Consider the following 17,807-nt stretch of genomic DNA (forward strand, 5'->3'; position numbering starts at 1 on the left):
GCGCCGCCCGACCCTGCGGGAGTGGAGTGGCGCACGGGCGGTGGAGGGGGGGGGGGAGGGTATAATTTTAAGTTCGAGGCTCTGCTGTGTTTCTGTTGTGAGATTTGCCACGGCCTAGCCTGGGCCTCTACCTGTAACCCGCTTAAGCGCGCCGGGGCGAGCTGCAATATCTGACGGCGGCGTTGGGAACGCGTGCCCTGCGGGTGCATGCCGTGAACCCGTACCAAACCTTGTTTTATTTCTCCCTCGACCGTAACCCGCTTGATCCGCCTATAATAACTCGAGCGCGGGAATCTCCAGAGGGGAGAACCGCCCGCATTTTGAGAGCTTCACACGCGAAAATTCAAATGCAGGATTCACGCGAGCGGATTCACGTGAAAGCTCGTAAATCTCCACGTTTCACCCCGAGCCGTAGGTCGCGCGCCGACTCTGGCGGAGTGTGCGGCTCTCCCGAGCGCCAGACTAGGCCGGCTGCCGTCGTTGCTGTCGCTGCCGGTCGGCGAAGGCGGCCGGCAACACAGGGGCCTCGCTCGCAGCTCAAGCGAGAAGCACGGCGGTGGCCGGGTGGTGGCTCAGAGGTCAGGAGCGCTGAGATCCTGGGTTCAAATTCAGGTTTCAAACGCTGCGCCTCTGGTTAAACTGGGTTTTCAAATGTAGCGAGTTGATGGTCACAGCACGGTCACCAATGATTGAAAACTTGGTTCCGCGCTGAATTCTCTCAGAATTTATGACTGTCGTACAATGAACATTAATATGAGTGAGTAAAATATGAGAGCACTGCCCTCCACTGTGTAGAACGGAGGTCACTTGAAGGCTCTGTGACATCCACTTCCGTCGACCCTTCCCTAATATGAAGGGCTGGGCAACTCGGCACCCCGAGTTGGACTTGCGGCCAAAGCTAATACCCGACAATGAATATCTGAACCGGTTCTGGGCCTTCCCAAGGAAGACCAAGTCCTAAACGAGTACCTGGTGCAGTGTAAACATCGGTACCGGGGAGAGAGAGGTGGCCAGGGCGTGGCGCGAGCCACACCAGCCCCTCGTTTGCCATGCGGGCCTTCACAGGTGCTGCTCGCTTAACGGCACTTGCCCCAACAGCTCGCGTGGGCTATCCTGGTTACGTCGGCTCTCTGCGCGGGGTGCAGGAGGCATCCTCGAGATGGCCGGCCTTGTTTGCTCATCTCCCGGGGCACACAATGGCTCCGTGGGACCGCTGACCCAGAAATCTTCCCCTTGATTTGGCGACAAGCCGTGAAGCCTGCAGCGTGGCGCAGGAGCCGCACCCCAGGCTAGCGCCCGTGACCTTTTTGCCGAGACAATGTTAAATGTGGCCACGGCGCACGTAGCTCCGTGGCATGTCCCCCCCCCACTCCAGCACGCGCAGTCGGTCAACCGTGCAGCAGGCGATGCTCGGCAATACCAGTCGCACCGTTGGGGGTGCCGTGGCGGCGAGATGTTAACTACCTCGCCTTGTCTACGGGAGGTCGTGGGTTCGATCCTGACCCTGACGCCTGTTCTCCCCGTGGTCGCGTGGATATTTCTCCTGGTCTTCCGGTTTTTTCCCCTCCACATTTAAGAACATTCACGAAGAGCATGTAGCTGCTATAAATTTGCACGTGATAAGCAACTTTGTTGAGCTATGATTTGTGGCCAGGTCACTTCAGAAAAAAAGTTATATAGCTCAATGGGCTTGACTTGGTAAAATAAAAAGTTTAGTTCGGGCATAAATAACGCAATGCACAGCCACCCGTCGAACTGGATGAAGATGGATGAAGGCCTCCTCATGCCGTGTCAGCAACTGCGAAGTTTAACCATACTTCACCGTGTGGTTAGAGAGAATGCGAGCTGCTCAATTCGGTTCCTAAAATGCTCCTAAGAACGTGGAGTGACGCATCAGGCTTCATGCTGAATAGCATGTGGTGTTAGGGACTTACCCCGTCATCATACGTGGAAACCGGCCAAAACAATGGCAGGTTACCCTCGCCGCTAATCGGTGCAGTGATCGGAGAACTCAGCTCTGTACAGAAAGTAACGTAAAGCGACGAATATATAAAAAGTGTTTCTAAACATGCCATCAGCCACGCAACCTTGTGGGGAGTGCAATGTTTTAGCGGCATTGGTTCAACACGAGCAAAACTCTGGACCGGTTTCGATATTCATTGTTTCGTCAGCAGTTCGGCTCGCTTGATCGAATGCTCACGAACTCCTTGATGGTTTGTGGGCAAGGACCCTCTTCTGTTAGACATGGGTCCTAGTTTACCGCAAAACCATACGCTACATAACTGCATACAGCTACGTCTGCGAATGGATTTTGTCTGCGGCTAATTGGGTCGCGGATAAGAGGAGCTCTGATGCAAATACCACTCGAGTTGTTGTTGTTGTTGTCGTCGTCGTTTTAGTTGCCTGTTCAGAAATATAACACAACCGTCCGAGTTCCCCCGCCGCTCCTCTGGAATCTTGATGGCGTGCGATTGGTATGCTGGTCGTCGGGAGACACGGAGATTTGCTGCCAATGTGGCTCCAATGTCCTTGCCTACGGAAGACCAGTGTCGGACATCAGAGAGCCACAACCTTCACCGCACATGTGCGGCTTGAAGGGGATGTGAAATTATCGTGGCCTCGCCTCCTTTGGCCTCAACCGAACAGGCATATTTCCTGATCCCGAAGATTTGAAGGATTACGGTGTCAGGCCTGTCCGGCCGTTGACAGGGAAATGCTGTTAAACCGCATGGCGATAAGCAACAACAACCATCTGACACGCCATCCCCGCTCGCTCGAAGACTCCCCCCCTGTTCCACCGTCAATTTTTCACACGTGTGGCTAAATTGAAACTGTTTAAAAAAAAAAAACTCTTCGAATTCGTGATTTGTTTTCAACAATTTCTCAACAGTAAAACACAAAAACCGTCCACCCGTTAGAATAAACGGGTACACATGTCACGGACGGACTGCGATCGGCAGGCCTCGCGTGCCGTGGGCTACGGCGAGGGTAGGCTCGCATCTTCCAAGGTGTACGGCCAACGCGGAGGAGGAGGAGGCCAAAGTACCCTATCCAGCACTCCCTCGAGTGGAGGCGCCTTCCGCCCACAGCGACGCCAGCGGGCAATCGCAGGGCGGTTGCCTCCATTCTTCCTTCGGCCACTTAAATCCCGCACGGCAACTTCAACTGAGATGCGGAGACGACGCTCGTCAGACTCGCAGATGGCCGTGAAGCCCACTCGGAAGCCACCGGCTTGCCGAAGGCTCGCACCGCTGCTTTTGCAGGATCGCGTTCGTTTACAAGGCTTTGTTTTTCGCCAATTTTTTGTGATATTCTCTTGGGGGGGGGGGGGGGGTGGGGGGGAGGGGGAATATAATAATAAAATAATAAAAACACACTAATTCAGAAATATAAACAACAGGAAGACAGAACGCGCTTTATTCTTCGTTATTTCCGAGTCCTCCGTGCGCCCTCGTTTCTCTCCCGAGTGTGCCGATGAAGCCGTCAGCACTAATTTGAAGCTGCTGCGCACCCGACCGCGTCGTTCCAATTGAATCCCGCGAATCTCCTCCTGTCGCATTCCTCCCGCAGCCGCCGCCGCGCATGATGAATTGTTGACGCCTGAACGCCTGCCCACCCGCCCCGCTCGCCCACATTGCCCGCCCGCCCCACCCCGCCCGCCCGCTTGCCCGCTCACGGGGGCCGCTGCAGAAGGAGGCACTGCCGCCAAGCCAAGGGTTGCCACCCATCCCCGTTTCCCCAGTGACGTCCTAGCAGACTCAGGGAAGTCTGTTAGGCTTCTCCGAAGCATTCAACGCTCGAAGTGATCTGCTTATCAACTCAGCACTAAGGTGTTGTTTTTTTTCTGTTTGCGCATAGTCACTTTAAGATGTTTTCTTGTTCATGTTTTTAGTTTGTTGCGGTTGCACCCGATTCAAGAGCCGAATGGCTCACAGGACTACACCAAATAAATGAAACTGAAAACTGAAACTGAGCTTAACACAAAAGAGAGCCCCACAACGGGCCTGTGAATGGTAGAATAAGGGGGGGGGGGGGGCACGTGGCACTCTGCCCCAGGTTTTCAGGATACCTCTGGGCAGCCCTGGCAAATCGCGCAAGGCGATGATGCCTTTACCTGCGGAAAACTGCCAGCCACACAGCCCAGCAGAAGCGCGTTTGTTGCTGGCTGTAGAGGTTCTCGGTGCGAGCTCAACGGCCGCTCCAGTTAATACCGCAGGCGCAGTAACCGGAAAATACCAACCGCCTTGCGCTTCACAGTGAACGTGAGCGATCCCCCCCGGCACGTTACTGGACAAGGAGTGGTCAGTTACACTGTGCGGGCATCACGATCAAATTGGAAAAATTACTCACAAAGTACTTCACTGAGGCGCCGCACGGCAACGCCGCCTCCTGCCCGCGGACTGATGCTCACTCGCAAGGCCGGTACTGCGTAGGCCTTGCATAGCTGCCACTGGGGGTTCCCTGTTGCACGGAATCTCGAGATGAGCTGCATGGGAGGTACGGTGATGATGATGATGATGGTGGTGGTGATGGCGTTGCAAGATTTTCCTCGTCCCAAGATGCGTCTTGGTTAAAAAAAAAAAAAATGTAATCTCATCCCTGTGGAGGCAACTTGAGGAGCTGATCCGCGCCTCAGCCAAACGCGACGACCACCCGGGAAGCGGCAGCCTTTCCCGCGGTGGCCGTCGGAGGGCTCCGTGCGGAGGTCGTTTCACTGGCAGAGCGGATCCCGCCGGACGTTAACGGCGCCGTTATTTCAGGGTAATTGGCCGCTGGGAGCATCCTCGCCTGGCAGCAGCGTGAAGCCAGCGCGAAAACGAATCAGGCCCACGCGCAGGCCAAGCAGAGCACTTAAGCTCGCAGGAAAACCCTCCTTGATCTATAAAGGTGTCAAACCTAACACCCACTCCCACGCCCAGGCAGTTCCACACTGTGTTCCAGATTTTGTCAAGTTGGGCAGAGAAGAAGATTAAAATGTTACACGATTTGACATCGGAAGACGGCGCGGGCAAGGCACAGCTGTGGGAATGCGACAGCGCGCGCACACAACGCGCGCGCACGTACGCGCGGATACGCACGAACGCACACACACACACACTCGCTCGTGAAGCTGTTCACGAGACAGGCACAGGCGCACGCACGCACCGAGCGAAGCGCACGCAGCACATCCGACGTTGTTTACTGTGCTGCCCACCTCGAATGCCCTGGAATTGGTTGGGAAAACAAACAAAACGGAGCGTAAAACCGCGTGGGCTTTATTGCGCATCGGTTGGCTCCGTACCAAGCAAAGCTAAGCCGAGGCTGCGCGCCCAATTACAGCGACTTCGCCGGCTCGGTGCAAGTGGCCCGGATCGCTCGCCCAAAGACGCGGTCGTCGTTACTTAATTGGGCGGGCCGGACCGTCACACGCACACGCACAGTCAAAGACCCCCCCGTGTAGCCTTAACAGACCTCTGGGGCAAGCGCTGTTAGCGAGCACCTGCGAAGCACAGCACACGAGGGAGTGGTGTGGCCGCTTTTGTCTCCCCCACAGGGGATATTTACACTCGGCACCGGCGTATGGGAGGCCACAGGACTGCTTCAAATATTCGTCGTCACTGACGATGGTTGTGAGCGGAAATCGAACTTGGGTTGCTCGGTCCATGGCACGGCGCGCGACCGCTCACTATGGGGGAATGGGCATGGACAACATTATCGCCAAGGCTCACTGAGCGTTGCACACACTGATTGTGTGCATGCGAACCGCCAGTCACCTGGGGGCCCGTGTCCGCACGTGCAGACGCCGAATTGGTCAGCACGGTTGTTAAGTACGTACACGTCGGCCAGGCGGGAAATCCCAGTGGACTGAACGTCCATAAAAGCGGCAACGGCACCGTAATCATGCGCACGTGTAAACAAACTCTCTCGGCATGGTGATTATTATTATTATTATGCCAGACGGTGTGCACGCAACGGGAGCGAACGCGAGGCCGGGCACGCGGCCTCCACCACGGCCATGGCTGAAGACCCAGCGCCATCCTCGGTGTTGCGTGTTCACACGCATTCAGGCATGTTCACGCGGACGCTCATTCACGCGTACACCTGTGTCAGCGCGCACGCGCGCACGCTTGTTAACACGTGAAGAAGAGTCGTGGGAACGTGGTAAATCTCGTGCGCGCGGGCGCACGGATGCGGCACTACACATATCACGCGAGGCTTTCATTAAATTTAAAATGCAATTACGCTTAACAGGCAGCCGCTCCTAAGGCTCGCTTTAAGATTTAAGGCCCTGCGCTATAAAGCCGGGTCCAGCAGTCCCAAAAACATTCAATTTTCAGTCGTAAATCGTTCTCGGCCCGTGCCATTTTTATTGGCGTGCAAGTTCCTAATTTTGGAATTAAGTGCAGGATTCGGGCGAGGCATGGCAGGCAGGCGGGTAGGCGGGTGAGCGGGCGTGCGGGCGGGTGTGCTTGCTCCTTCGCCGGAGGGACTCCTCTGTCATTTCCAACCGCCCGGGCCCCGCCGTTATTTTTATTTTGAAAGTCACATCGCGTTACTGTTAAACGTCCCGGCTTCCACTGGAAAACAAAAATAGATCTCCCCACAACAAAGCGGCGGCCTCGACGCTGGTTGCCAATTGAAAACGCTGTGCGGGCGCGCGCCCCCGCTGAGTGTGAAGCGCAGGTAACGAGCCGCAGGAGGAAGGCCTTTGATAAACGCCGCCACTCGGCCCACAAAGACTCCCCCTGCAACCGCCGGAGAATGTGAAATAACACACACTCGTGTTTCCCCTCGTCAGATCTCGACCATCTTCCTTGAGATTAAGATGCACGTTGAAGGAAATACGAATAAATACATTCCAGACATTCTCAATCCACCAAAGAATGAAGCACCTCCCCAACCACCTCCCCCCCCCCCCCGCAACTACCATGTTTTTTTTTACCATACTTCACCACGCTGGTCAGTGTGGGTCGGTGTAGAGGGGGAGGGCAGGATGCGTGACGACAGTTACACTTGCCACTGATGTTAGTCGTGGCCAGGAATCGAACTCGGTTTGCTGGGTTCACGGCGCAGCATATACGCCAACCACTGTGATGACTTCTTTGATGTGTTGACGTGGAAAAGTCTTGCTGGAATCTGTTTAAAGAAGGGCTCTACACTGGGGTGTTTGGACTTTTTTTTTACGAGTGTCTTGCACGCGGGAGGAGACCACAGTACCCACAGACAACACAAGACGACACATCGGGGGAAAGTCCTCGAATGTCAACGCGCACGGGTTCATGATCCCAGTTTCTCCACTGCCACCTCCTGGCCACGCCGCAGCCCCAACGGGTTTGGCCGTTTCAACTTGTTAACATGGCCCCCGTCACTCACGGGGTTAAAGCCAGCACCCTTATACACGGGGAGTCAAACCCCCTCACCCCCGCTCCCCCCCCCCCCCCCGTGGCCAGCAGACGGCGCCGGCAAGGCCGGAGCCCGGCTCTGCGATGACGCTGCGTTCGTTCGGCTTCCCCCGAGTCTCGCTACGCGTGGTGGCGGCATCGTCCGACGTTTTGCTCCACGAGTGCCGAGGGGGGGGGGGAGGGGGCGAGCTAATTCAGGAGTTGAAACGGATGGGCGCATCCTGAGACGCGCGTTGGCGAGCCGCGCGGCACAACCGCGGAAATCACAAACATCACAGGTTCTCACCTCCGCCGGCAGCAGCTCTGAGCCCACGTAGGAAATTCCAAAGTCCTATGGCTGAGGACAACTACGCTTGGACAGAAATGAGTATTATAATAGTAATATGAATCACGATGATGCAGAATCGACGAAGGGGTTAAGAAAAAACAACCGCTGTCTCCTAGTAATCTACACATTGCGAAGTCCATAACGATGAGCTGCAACGACGCCCTGCCGTGAATCACAATAACAGCATGCAGGAAGTCAGCCTGCGTGCAACGTTAAGGCAGGAGAGAGGGTGCAGCGCCGGGGGCCTCATCAATAACACAAGACACGGTGTCCTGCCGCCATCGCCGCCGCCGCCGCATTGAAAGACGTGCCGGGCTGAAAACTCTCGTTCCCGAAATGAGCGTTGAGGACACGTGCCCCCAAAAAAGTAGCGCTGTCACCGCAGAGGTGCAATAAAAACGGGGGCATGTTACGCGAAGGAGACAAACACACAAAACTGCACGTCAGTGCAATGTCCTGACACGTGCATTGCTCCAGGAACGACAAGAGGGTAAAAGTCGGCCAGCATGGGCCGATTTTGCGATGTGGCTTTTCCCAACTAAGTCATTTGCGAGCGATTGATCACATTTCTGTGCATTTGGACCGCGACACCGGCACACGTGGCCAACTCTCATTCGAATACCGTCGTGAGATCTGTAATGTCCACTGCATTTAACCAGCGCGGTGGCTGGGCTCGAACCGCGACCCTCTGCAACGAGCGGCAAATGCGCTCCTGCTGGGATGCGTCACCACTCTTTTTGCAACAAGAAAATGCATCATCATGAGCGGTGTATCACTATTATTATCATCATCATCACGCAACTGACAAAACCAGGAACTTTTGATGCACCGTAAAGACGTGCATATTTCGCAGGGAGGGCAGCTCCTGCAATAGGAGACAGCACACCTGGGAAAACGAGGACAGGCGACGACCCGAGGCCATACGCCGACAAAGCATCGCTTTTCAGGAGCGCGGGCACCGAAACACCACGGCAGAACGCTAGCTAGCTGCCAGCTCAAATATCAAACGGTGGCAACGTTTTGGGACCGAGAGCCTCGAATTCGCGGCTTCAGATCCAGAAAGAAAAAAAACCCGTAAGAGGCGAGGGCGCTAGGGGTGAACCAACAAAGCCGAAGGGAGGTGTACGTGTACGCGCCTGTGTGTGCGTGTGTGTTGGCGGGGGGGGCTGTAACTGTGAGTGTGTGTGTGACATGTGTTCAGTAGGCCAGCCACGTACCTGGGCACACTGCACGGTGGTAGCAATTGCCTAGAGAAGTGTGTTTGATGTTATAGCTCAATTTGTGAGCAACATCGCTTTTGAACGGACACCGCCATTGCACAGGTGAGATGAAGAGAGAAAAAAAGGTGACGCCTCGAGAGAATTAACCCAGCGATGTGTTGCGCAATGTCACTCTGCGGTGGCGGTGGCACAGCGGCTGACCAACCGCCACTATGACCCGAAGTACAGCTACAGAGGGCGAGATGGCAGCAAGGGAAAATCGGCCAAGTTCCAGAGCGCAATGAAAATCTCAACTATTCTCGCACGGGACGGTTCATGACGTTTATCAGCCCTTAGCGGCCTTCGCTTTGCATCTGTTCACACTGTTTGGGTGGAAGTGGTTCACGCGCTGCTATATAAACCTAGTGACCCGATCTTCTTGGTTCTTTCGGTAAAGTCACGTAGAAGGGAAATAATAAAATAATAAAAAGAACACGTAATAAAATACAATTCTCACGACGTTTCGGCCACAACGCAAGCAGCCGTCTTTCTACGTGACTTTACCGAAAGAACCAAAAAGATGAATCCCTGCAGTCACGAAAGCTTTAAATCGAAACTAGTGACCCGAGTTCGATTTTTGATTATTATAATTTTTTACGATTTACGGTAATAGAAAAAAATTGTAAATAGCAATAAAAAAATAGATACCTGGCCACAGTTAGCGGTGAGCGACATCTGAACCGGTCCTCGGCTTCCACCCTCCTCACCAACCAGAGTGCACTCAACGTGGTGAAGCATGGTCACAACAACCTCTAGGTCCAACGAGGTCTTCGTCCAGCAGTGGATTAACAAGACGCCCGTACGCAATGGCTCTCAATGAATGAGTTAACTGATAGCGGATCTTCGCATTGTTTGCGAGGTGTACTCAACCCACTGCAGCCCACCCACAGCTGCACGGCCCTCCCGGGCAGCTCGGAGGAACGAAGCCCAGTCGCACAAACCTGGGAGACGACGGTGTTGGGCGAGCTTCGACCGATTGCTACGCTCTCGGTCGATATATTTTAAGGCTTTGCAGCCGTCGGGTGGCATAACGCACGGTAGGAGCACGCAAGCCAACCTGCGGCTAAGCAGGCGCGGATTTCATTAGGGCCGCGTTAAATATGCTATTTAACACAATTTTTGTTCCTGGGTAGTAAGTGTTATTTCGGAATTGCTTATGCCGAAAAAGTATAGGAAATGGCTATTATTCCCCACGAAACTTTGCTTTTGTGACCAGGACAGTGATATTTTGAAATGTACCTATTTTCAATGAGAAAACTGGCGAATTTGTGTCTTTTCGTTCACATAAAGTAAGAAAAAAAAAACATATCAATCAATATTTACATTTTTTTATACTAAAGTAATACAAAAGTGACTACACAAGATTTATAAGTGAGTAGTTTGTCGAGATTTACGATTATACTGTAAATCACTTTCACAAATCAGCCCCCAAATGTAGTCTCCCATCATGTTCTCGTTATACTGTCCTTGGTAGAGGCGTTTAAAGTCCAGTATATCCTGGTGGAAGTGCTCGCCTTGCTCCTCCGAGTACACTCCCATGTTCTCCTTGAATTTATCAAGATGAGCATTAAGGATATGGACTTTGAAGGACATCCTACAGCCCATTGTGCCGTAGTTCTTCACCAGAGTCTCAACCAGCTCCACATAGTTTTGGACCTTGTGATTGCCCAGGAAGCCACGAACCACTGCGACAAAGCTGTCCCAAGCCGCTTTCTCCTTACTAGTGAGCTTCTTGGGGAATTCATTGCACTCCAGGATTTTCTTCATCTGTGGCCCGACAAAGACACCGGCTTTGACCTTTGCCTCAGACAGCTTAGGGAAGAAGTCTTGAAGGTACTTGAAGGCTACCGACTCCTTATCTACAGCTCTGACAAATTGTTTCATAAGGCCCAATTTGATGTGCAGCACCTTCCTGGGGTCCACCTGTGGCTCCCACTTGACGTTGTTCTGCCCCACAGAGAACTCGATTCGCTATGGCCAGTCCCGCCTGTGGTAGTGCGCCTTGGTGTCTAAATCTTTTGTAGTAATTTTTTTATTACTTTAGTATAAGAACATGCTAATTTTGATTCATATGTTGTTTTTTTCTGACTTTATGTGAATGAAAAGACACAAATTCGCCAGTTTTCTCATTGAAAATAGGTATATTTTAAAATATCACTGTACTGGTCACAAAAGCAAAGTTTGTGGGGAATAATAGCCATTTTCTATACTTTTTAGGCATAAGCATTTACGAAATAACACTTACTACCCAGGAACAAAAAAATAAAAATTTGTTACACAGTGATATCATAACGTGGCATCAGACCCGCCCGCTTCAAACGCGGAGATCTCAAAGGTGCCAGGACTTATTACCGCAAATTAACATGAATCACCTTGCCCTGAAAAGTTTATGAAAATGAATTAATAAACAAATCAACACGTCTGTTTCCGTCAGCCGCCTCTTCCCGTATGCGCAACGGAGAAATGTTTTAACCTTCAGAAATGTTTACAGGTAGACTGCTCTCAACAGACGCCCGCAGATCATGAAACAATCCCCTACAGCTTGGTGCCTTTTAATCTCTGTATTTACCAAATGTTTATCTCTCGATGTGTGAATATGAAATTGTACCCGCTTGGGAAAATTAGCACCGTTCAATTTTTTTTTTTTTTACCAAAGAGGTTGTTTTTTTTAAATGTAAATATAAAAAACCCTGGGGAGAAGGGCACGTCATCTCCACAGTGTTGGATCTTCGGAGCAATCGCGTGGGGTCGGGCTTCCGCGCGGGACAGACTCGGCTTTCGCCTGCAACCAATTACGGCTTCCTGCGCAACACACATTAATAATTAATGTTTCGTGCGCACCGCTATTCCGGCACCCGTTGAGAGAGACACAATTAGGCACGTGCGCGGTGGCGTGCGAGCTAAGCCGAACACCGCTAAGGTCAACTTGAAACACGGAACGTCGCCCGTGCCGCCGCCGCTCATTAACACGCGGCGCCTGGTCGACTGGCCCAGTATCCACGCGGTTTGCGCTCGCCATTTCTCACCGGGCCCACGCCATGTCCCGGCGAGTAAGTGAAACGGCATGGGCAGCGGTGGACGTTCTTCACGAGCCCGAGCCAAACAGACTCGGTCAGAACTAAAATACATCTCTCGGGAAATTCGAATCTGGTGCTGCCCGTCCCCTGCCTACGGTTAGCGGCGCGAGGGATAAGCGAACTGAGCCATAGCACAGGGCCCCAAGCAGCTTAAGAGGTTCCAGATTCAGCAAAAAATTATTATGGGGATTTGCCAAACATCAGTCCAACTCCAGCATAAAGAGCTTCTCGTTCCGATAATACTTAACATAAGTGTACATACAGTATATTGGCGAACTATTACGACTATAATGAGCAAATAATGTCTGTTTGTGTGTAACGCGCGTGACGTCACTCCACATGCCGCTCCCCCCCCCACCCCCGGCATTAATATTCATGAGCGGGTGGATTTTTACACTCACGCAGAAGTTTGACTCACGCTTTAAGTTTGACGTTTCTTTATTGAAAGTGAATCTATTAAATAATTCGCCGCAGCAACAAAGTGGATTTATGTCTTTATTAATTTCTTCAGCACTTGAGACCAAAGGTAAGTCTAATTTATGCGTCTACATTATGGTAAAATAGATATTTCTCGGTGATTTTTCAGATATTGTATCGATTTCCAAATAATTTCAACCCCAGCGACCGAAAGCAGAAGAAAATAAAGTATCAGAGCAGTGGATTTGAACAAATTGAAGGTCAGTTTTCTACAGTGCTACAGTGAACTGCAGTGAAGTATTTTATGACTTCCTTTAGTGCAAAATTCACTACCATTAATACAGTGCTACAGTGAAATGCAGTGAAGTGTTTGATGACATACTTTCGTGCAAGATTCACTGCCATTAAATTTACACAAGATACAATTATACTCTGCTGTATTTTTTCGTAAATATTACAGCTTACGTCCTAGGACGGGCAATAGGCGAGTTTAATATATTTGCTAATTCTTTTCTTGCAACCGCATCTTTATCTTGAATATGTATCTTTTGCTTGGGGGCCCACCAATGGGTGAGCACCTCCATCGGAACGCACAGCCCCCCGCCCCGTGCCAGCGTAAGTGACGTTCCTCTGACTGCGTGCGAGCGAGGCTCTGACCGATGGAGCACAGGGGTTGTGCCAGGTTCTCGGGACAAATCGGCCAATGGAGCAGTGGACAGCGATCGCGCAGGGACGGCGAGCGTCGCCGCCATTGGTAATGCAGCGGCGTTTAGACCGCAATCGCGACAATTCAACGAGGCCACCAACCACCCGATACCACGCCACGCGCGCACGCAACGAGCGTGTCATCCTACTCCCGGTAGTAACGTGTTCGGACCGCATTTAAAGCAGCAGGAAATGGCAGGCTCGGCTGCGGACACGTTGTGTATTATTCATGGACTCCCGGTGCTAATTCGACGAGACGGGCGATGCGGAATCGCGGGGTAATAACCGATGTCAATTACAGCGCCTTGTTTGCGAATGAAAAATTAAAATTCCCACTGTGGGCACGCCGAGCAGAGGTTACCAGAAGTAATTTGTAGTGAAAGCGACGAGCGTGAGCGCGCGGAGCCCCTCGTGAGCGGGCATTAGTTTGTGGTTGCGCGGCACGATCCGTGCAATAAGCATTCCAATCATGGGGAACGCGGCGGCGGTGGCTGTGGTGGCGATGATGATAGAATCTCGCGCCGCTTCGCCTGCGCAAACTGCATCTGACTGCGGGAAAACATTTCCCGGAATGTGTCCAGTCCGATTTAGGCACAGGTGGCAGTTAATAAAAGCCTGTCTCAAGCTCTGGGGAAACTTGTCCGCTACCAAAGTTGACACACTTAGTATTTTACAACAATGGCATTTGACGTTAGCACTTGGTTTTAGAAGAAGCGTACAACATTTGCTTCCCTTCTTTATATCTATATATGTGTGTCCTCTTAAATTTTTTTGCCCATCTCAGTAAGAGCTGCACTCCATTACCGTACAGGTTCCTATCACAGTGAGGCGCGATCAGATTTGGCAGGGAACAACCTCGGAGCGAGGCACAGGAGGGCTTCTTCCAATCCCTCGCCGTTCAGTCAACTCGCTCCGACTTTCCCCAAAGAAATACGCACACAGTTTCACCACACTCGGTAGAGCACCGCTAATCCACACACACACACATACTCTCTCCGCATGGCCTCTTTAAGAGCCACTTCGGAGATTAGGCTGGCGACCCAAGCCACATTTAAAACCCCCACGCATTACGGTTAACATTACGCAAGCCGGTGGAATCTGCAATCCTAGAATCCACAGGCGAATGTCATCGGCCGCTTGACTCGGCTTTGAATGTCAGGTCAGATGAGACGGGTGATTTTTGTTTTGATGGAACATTCCACGCCCAGTACATCGCGGGCGCGACGAACGGTGGCCGCCTCCAGAACTCGAGTCAGGGTCGCGGTTCAGGGTCGCGGTTCAGGGTCGCGGTCCAAGGTCGCGGTTCAGGGTCGTGGTTCAGGGTCGTGGTTCAGGGTCGCGGTTCAGGGTCGTGGTTCAGGGTCGCGGTTCAGGGTCGTGGATCAGGGTCGTGGTTCAGGGTCGTGGTTCAGGGTCGTGGTTCAGGGTCGCGGTTCAGGGTCGCGGTTCAGGGTCGCGGTTCAGGGTCGTGGTTCAGGGTCGTGGTTCAGGGTCGCAGTTCAGGGTCGTGGTTTAGGGTCGCGGTTCAGGGTCGTGGATCAGGGTCGTGGTTCAGGGTCGTGGTTCAGGGTCGTGGTTCAGGGTCGCGGTTCAGGGTCGCGGTTCAGGGTCGCGGTTCAGGGTCGTGGTTCAGGGTCGTGGTTCAGTGTCGCAGTTCAGGGTCGTGGTTTAGGGTCGCGGTTCAGGGTCGCGGTTCAGGGTCACGGTTCAGGGTCGCGGTTCAGGGTCGTGGTTCAGGGTTGCAGTTCAGGGTCGCAGTTCAGGGGTCGCGGTAACGACACGCAGATAGATTTAGTTTGTTTGTTCATGCGGTGCGTGCAGGCAGGAACGTGTTCTTGGCGGCTCGATTCAGCGCATGCATCATGGACGTTAAGAAGAGATTTTAATCAATTCACCGATTCATCCTTGCAATCGCTACTTCCAAGGAGAACAACGGTGGGGGAGGGGTTACACTGATTGGACAATATCGGTTCTGGAGCTCACGATACATGCATCGCATTGCCTATGTACGAATCGATGTTTTCGGTTTGTCTACGTCGGCCGGTAAAAAAAGTAAGTATGGGCTTGGGTAGAGCGCGCCGACAGAAGGGTAAACGAGACAAATGATGGGAACGACGGAGTGGAGGCCCTGTTTGGGGAACGTAAACGTCGTCACAAGCTACGAGAGCTTGCGACGACTTGGGGGGGGGCAGCCACCATCCAGCAATGGATTAATCATTGCTGATACCACTTGGCCAGCACCATTAGGGCAGATGCACGTTTTGGACGCTTTGGAGATGTGGGTAATCATGAGAATGATCATAAAGTGCCTTTCTTCTTTTGCATGGCATGTATGGCAACCAACTAGGACTCAACTATTTAGATATAAATTTGTCCACGTTTATGGAAGGTTGAGAGTTCAAATCCTGGTTGGGGTTTCCCTCATCCCATCATCCCTCCATCCGTCTGAGGTCCATTAAATAACTCCTAGTTTGTGGGGAAGTCAACAAAGGTTGTCCTATGGAGATACTTGCCCCTGCCATAGGAACGTGGAAGTCACGCCATTGCTCATAAAATACCCAACCACGTTGGAGGACATTGTGAAGTTATAGTGCCCCCTCCCCTCCCACCCCCCAACCACCCTCAATCTCAACCCCCCAACCACCTGAATCCGTCCATTGCCGGGCGCGCGTGACGTACCGGTATTCGGAGGAGTATCCGGTGAGCTCGCGTCCGTTGAAGAGCCACTTGAACTCCAGGGGCCAGCTGCCCTCGGCCAGGCATGTGAGCACCAGTCGGTTTCCCTCCAGGTGCGTCTGCAGCGGCGCCGGTTCTGTCTTGAAGTAGGGCGCCACCTCGTCTGCGGAGAGGGCGGAGGGACCGTGTCAGGTAACCCGCTCGGGCACCGGTGCGCTGCGATGAGTGAGCGAGCGAGCGGGGCGCGTTCCAGCTTCTGGACGCTGTGGATGCTGCCCGCGAATCGGTGGAAGATGTGGCGAGTCATTCCGCCGCGGCTCTGACCGGGTCAGCATCGCTTCTAACCTTCCACTGACCAGGTCAGCATCGCTTCTAACCGCCCACGGTCAATAAGGAGTTTAGTTTGTGCACCAATCCAACTCAGCTGATGCGAGCCAGAAGGTCGAAACCAATCTACAACACGTCCGGTTAAACAAATGCTGTTGGATTATTTAATTCTTGAAGACCAAAAGGTCGAATGATTGAAAGCATATTTTTAGGTGGAGATACAGAACAGAGGTCAGTGTATTCTATTTTGTCTACGGAGCACACAAAACCTTCGTTTTCAGCTGATGTTTTGTGCCGTGGTTAGCGCACCGCACGATGAACCCGATGATGTTCGAGTCCAGGCACGAACCAGCGGGATGAGGTATGATCAAACAGCCCAATGAACTGCCACAGCGCAGGGCAGCCTTCATCCAGCAGTGGATTTTTCAAAAGGCATTCAAACTATTATTGATTCCCACCGCTGGTTTAGGCCTGCGTTGCTCCCAATGCTTATTCAAGCCGGGCGCAATGTTGACATCAATTTTAATACAGTATTTAAATACGCTTTTAATCGTCTTAACGTTTTTCACGCTGTCCAATGGGTTTATACGTTTGGAATGCCGATCATCCTATTGCGTTAGCACCTGACCAGCGTGGGCCTTTAGCAAGTGGGCTATGAGCGGTGGATACCGCAGGCGAGGCGCGGCACTTAAATCCACGCCAACTACCGTTAGGTTTATCTGAGAAAAAGCACATTGAACGCTCCGAGCCGCTGTATTGAGAAGTGACGCAGTGAAAGCGAGTGACGGAACAGTTTTAATATCCTGTTCTCAAAACTTTTTTTCTCATTTTTATTCTCGGTTCATAAAATAAAAACACACGCGCATATGAGCATCGCAGTTAGGTCGGCATAGTGCTTCCATCCGGAGGGCAGAAACTTAAATAGCACCTTTCATGAGACTGAGCCTAGAATTACCGCCGCCGCCACACACACACTCAAGACACACACGCACAGACATACACACACACACTCAAGACACACACGCACAGACATACACACACACACTCAAGACACACACGCACAGACACACACACACTCAAGACACACACGCACAGAGATACACACACACACTCAAGACACACGCGCGCGCACACAGACACTCAGACACACGCACGCGAGGTTTTAGTGTTCGCTTCCCCTAGATTAGATGAAATGAGATGTGTCCCTGCATTTCATTAACTCATAACCGCCTCTTACACAGCTTTAAAGTGAAATATATGCAGAGAAGACCTACAGGCCAAAAGCTCCTTTGTTTGCGGCGCCAACGCGTATGAATGTTTAATATTCATCCTTTTCATCAGTTAATCCCGAGACGCTGGCGGGTAAACTTTATTGTGATTAATAAAGATGTAATCTCATCTGACACGTGCTTACTTACATTTTATGATCTTATTCCTTTTTTTTAAACAAGGAGGCCAAAAGAAGACAGATCAGTTTATGTGTATATTTAAGGGAAATGCGCAAGGGTTTACCTCGTGAAACTTAATCGCAAATACCGCGCGCGCTCGGCACACAAAACAGATTAAGTGTCGCTTGAGGTATTCGTGGGCGTAAGAAAGAAAAAAAAATGTTGTGCCCGCGTCTCCCGTCCCGCAG

General features: G+C 52.1%; 1 protein-coding gene across 1 annotated transcript in view; it reads right to left on the bottom strand.

Moving 5' to 3' along the window:
• LOC144730312 (protein sidekick-2-like) overlaps window positions 1–17,807 on the bottom strand; it is a 313,532-nt gene that overhangs the window by 83,634 nt on the left and 212,091 nt on the right. Inside the window, 1 exon segment of the mRNA XM_078611032.1 lies at window positions 15,848–16,007. Coding sequence (XP_078467158.1) covers window positions 15,848–16,007 — 160 coding nt within the window.

This window comes from Lampetra planeri, chromosome 35 (assembly GCF_965212315.1).
Source record: "Lampetra planeri chromosome 35, kcLamPlan1.2.h2, whole genome shotgun sequence".
NCBI classification, from domain to species: domain Eukaryota; kingdom Metazoa; phylum Chordata; class Hyperoartia; order Petromyzontiformes; family Petromyzontidae; genus Lampetra; species Lampetra planeri.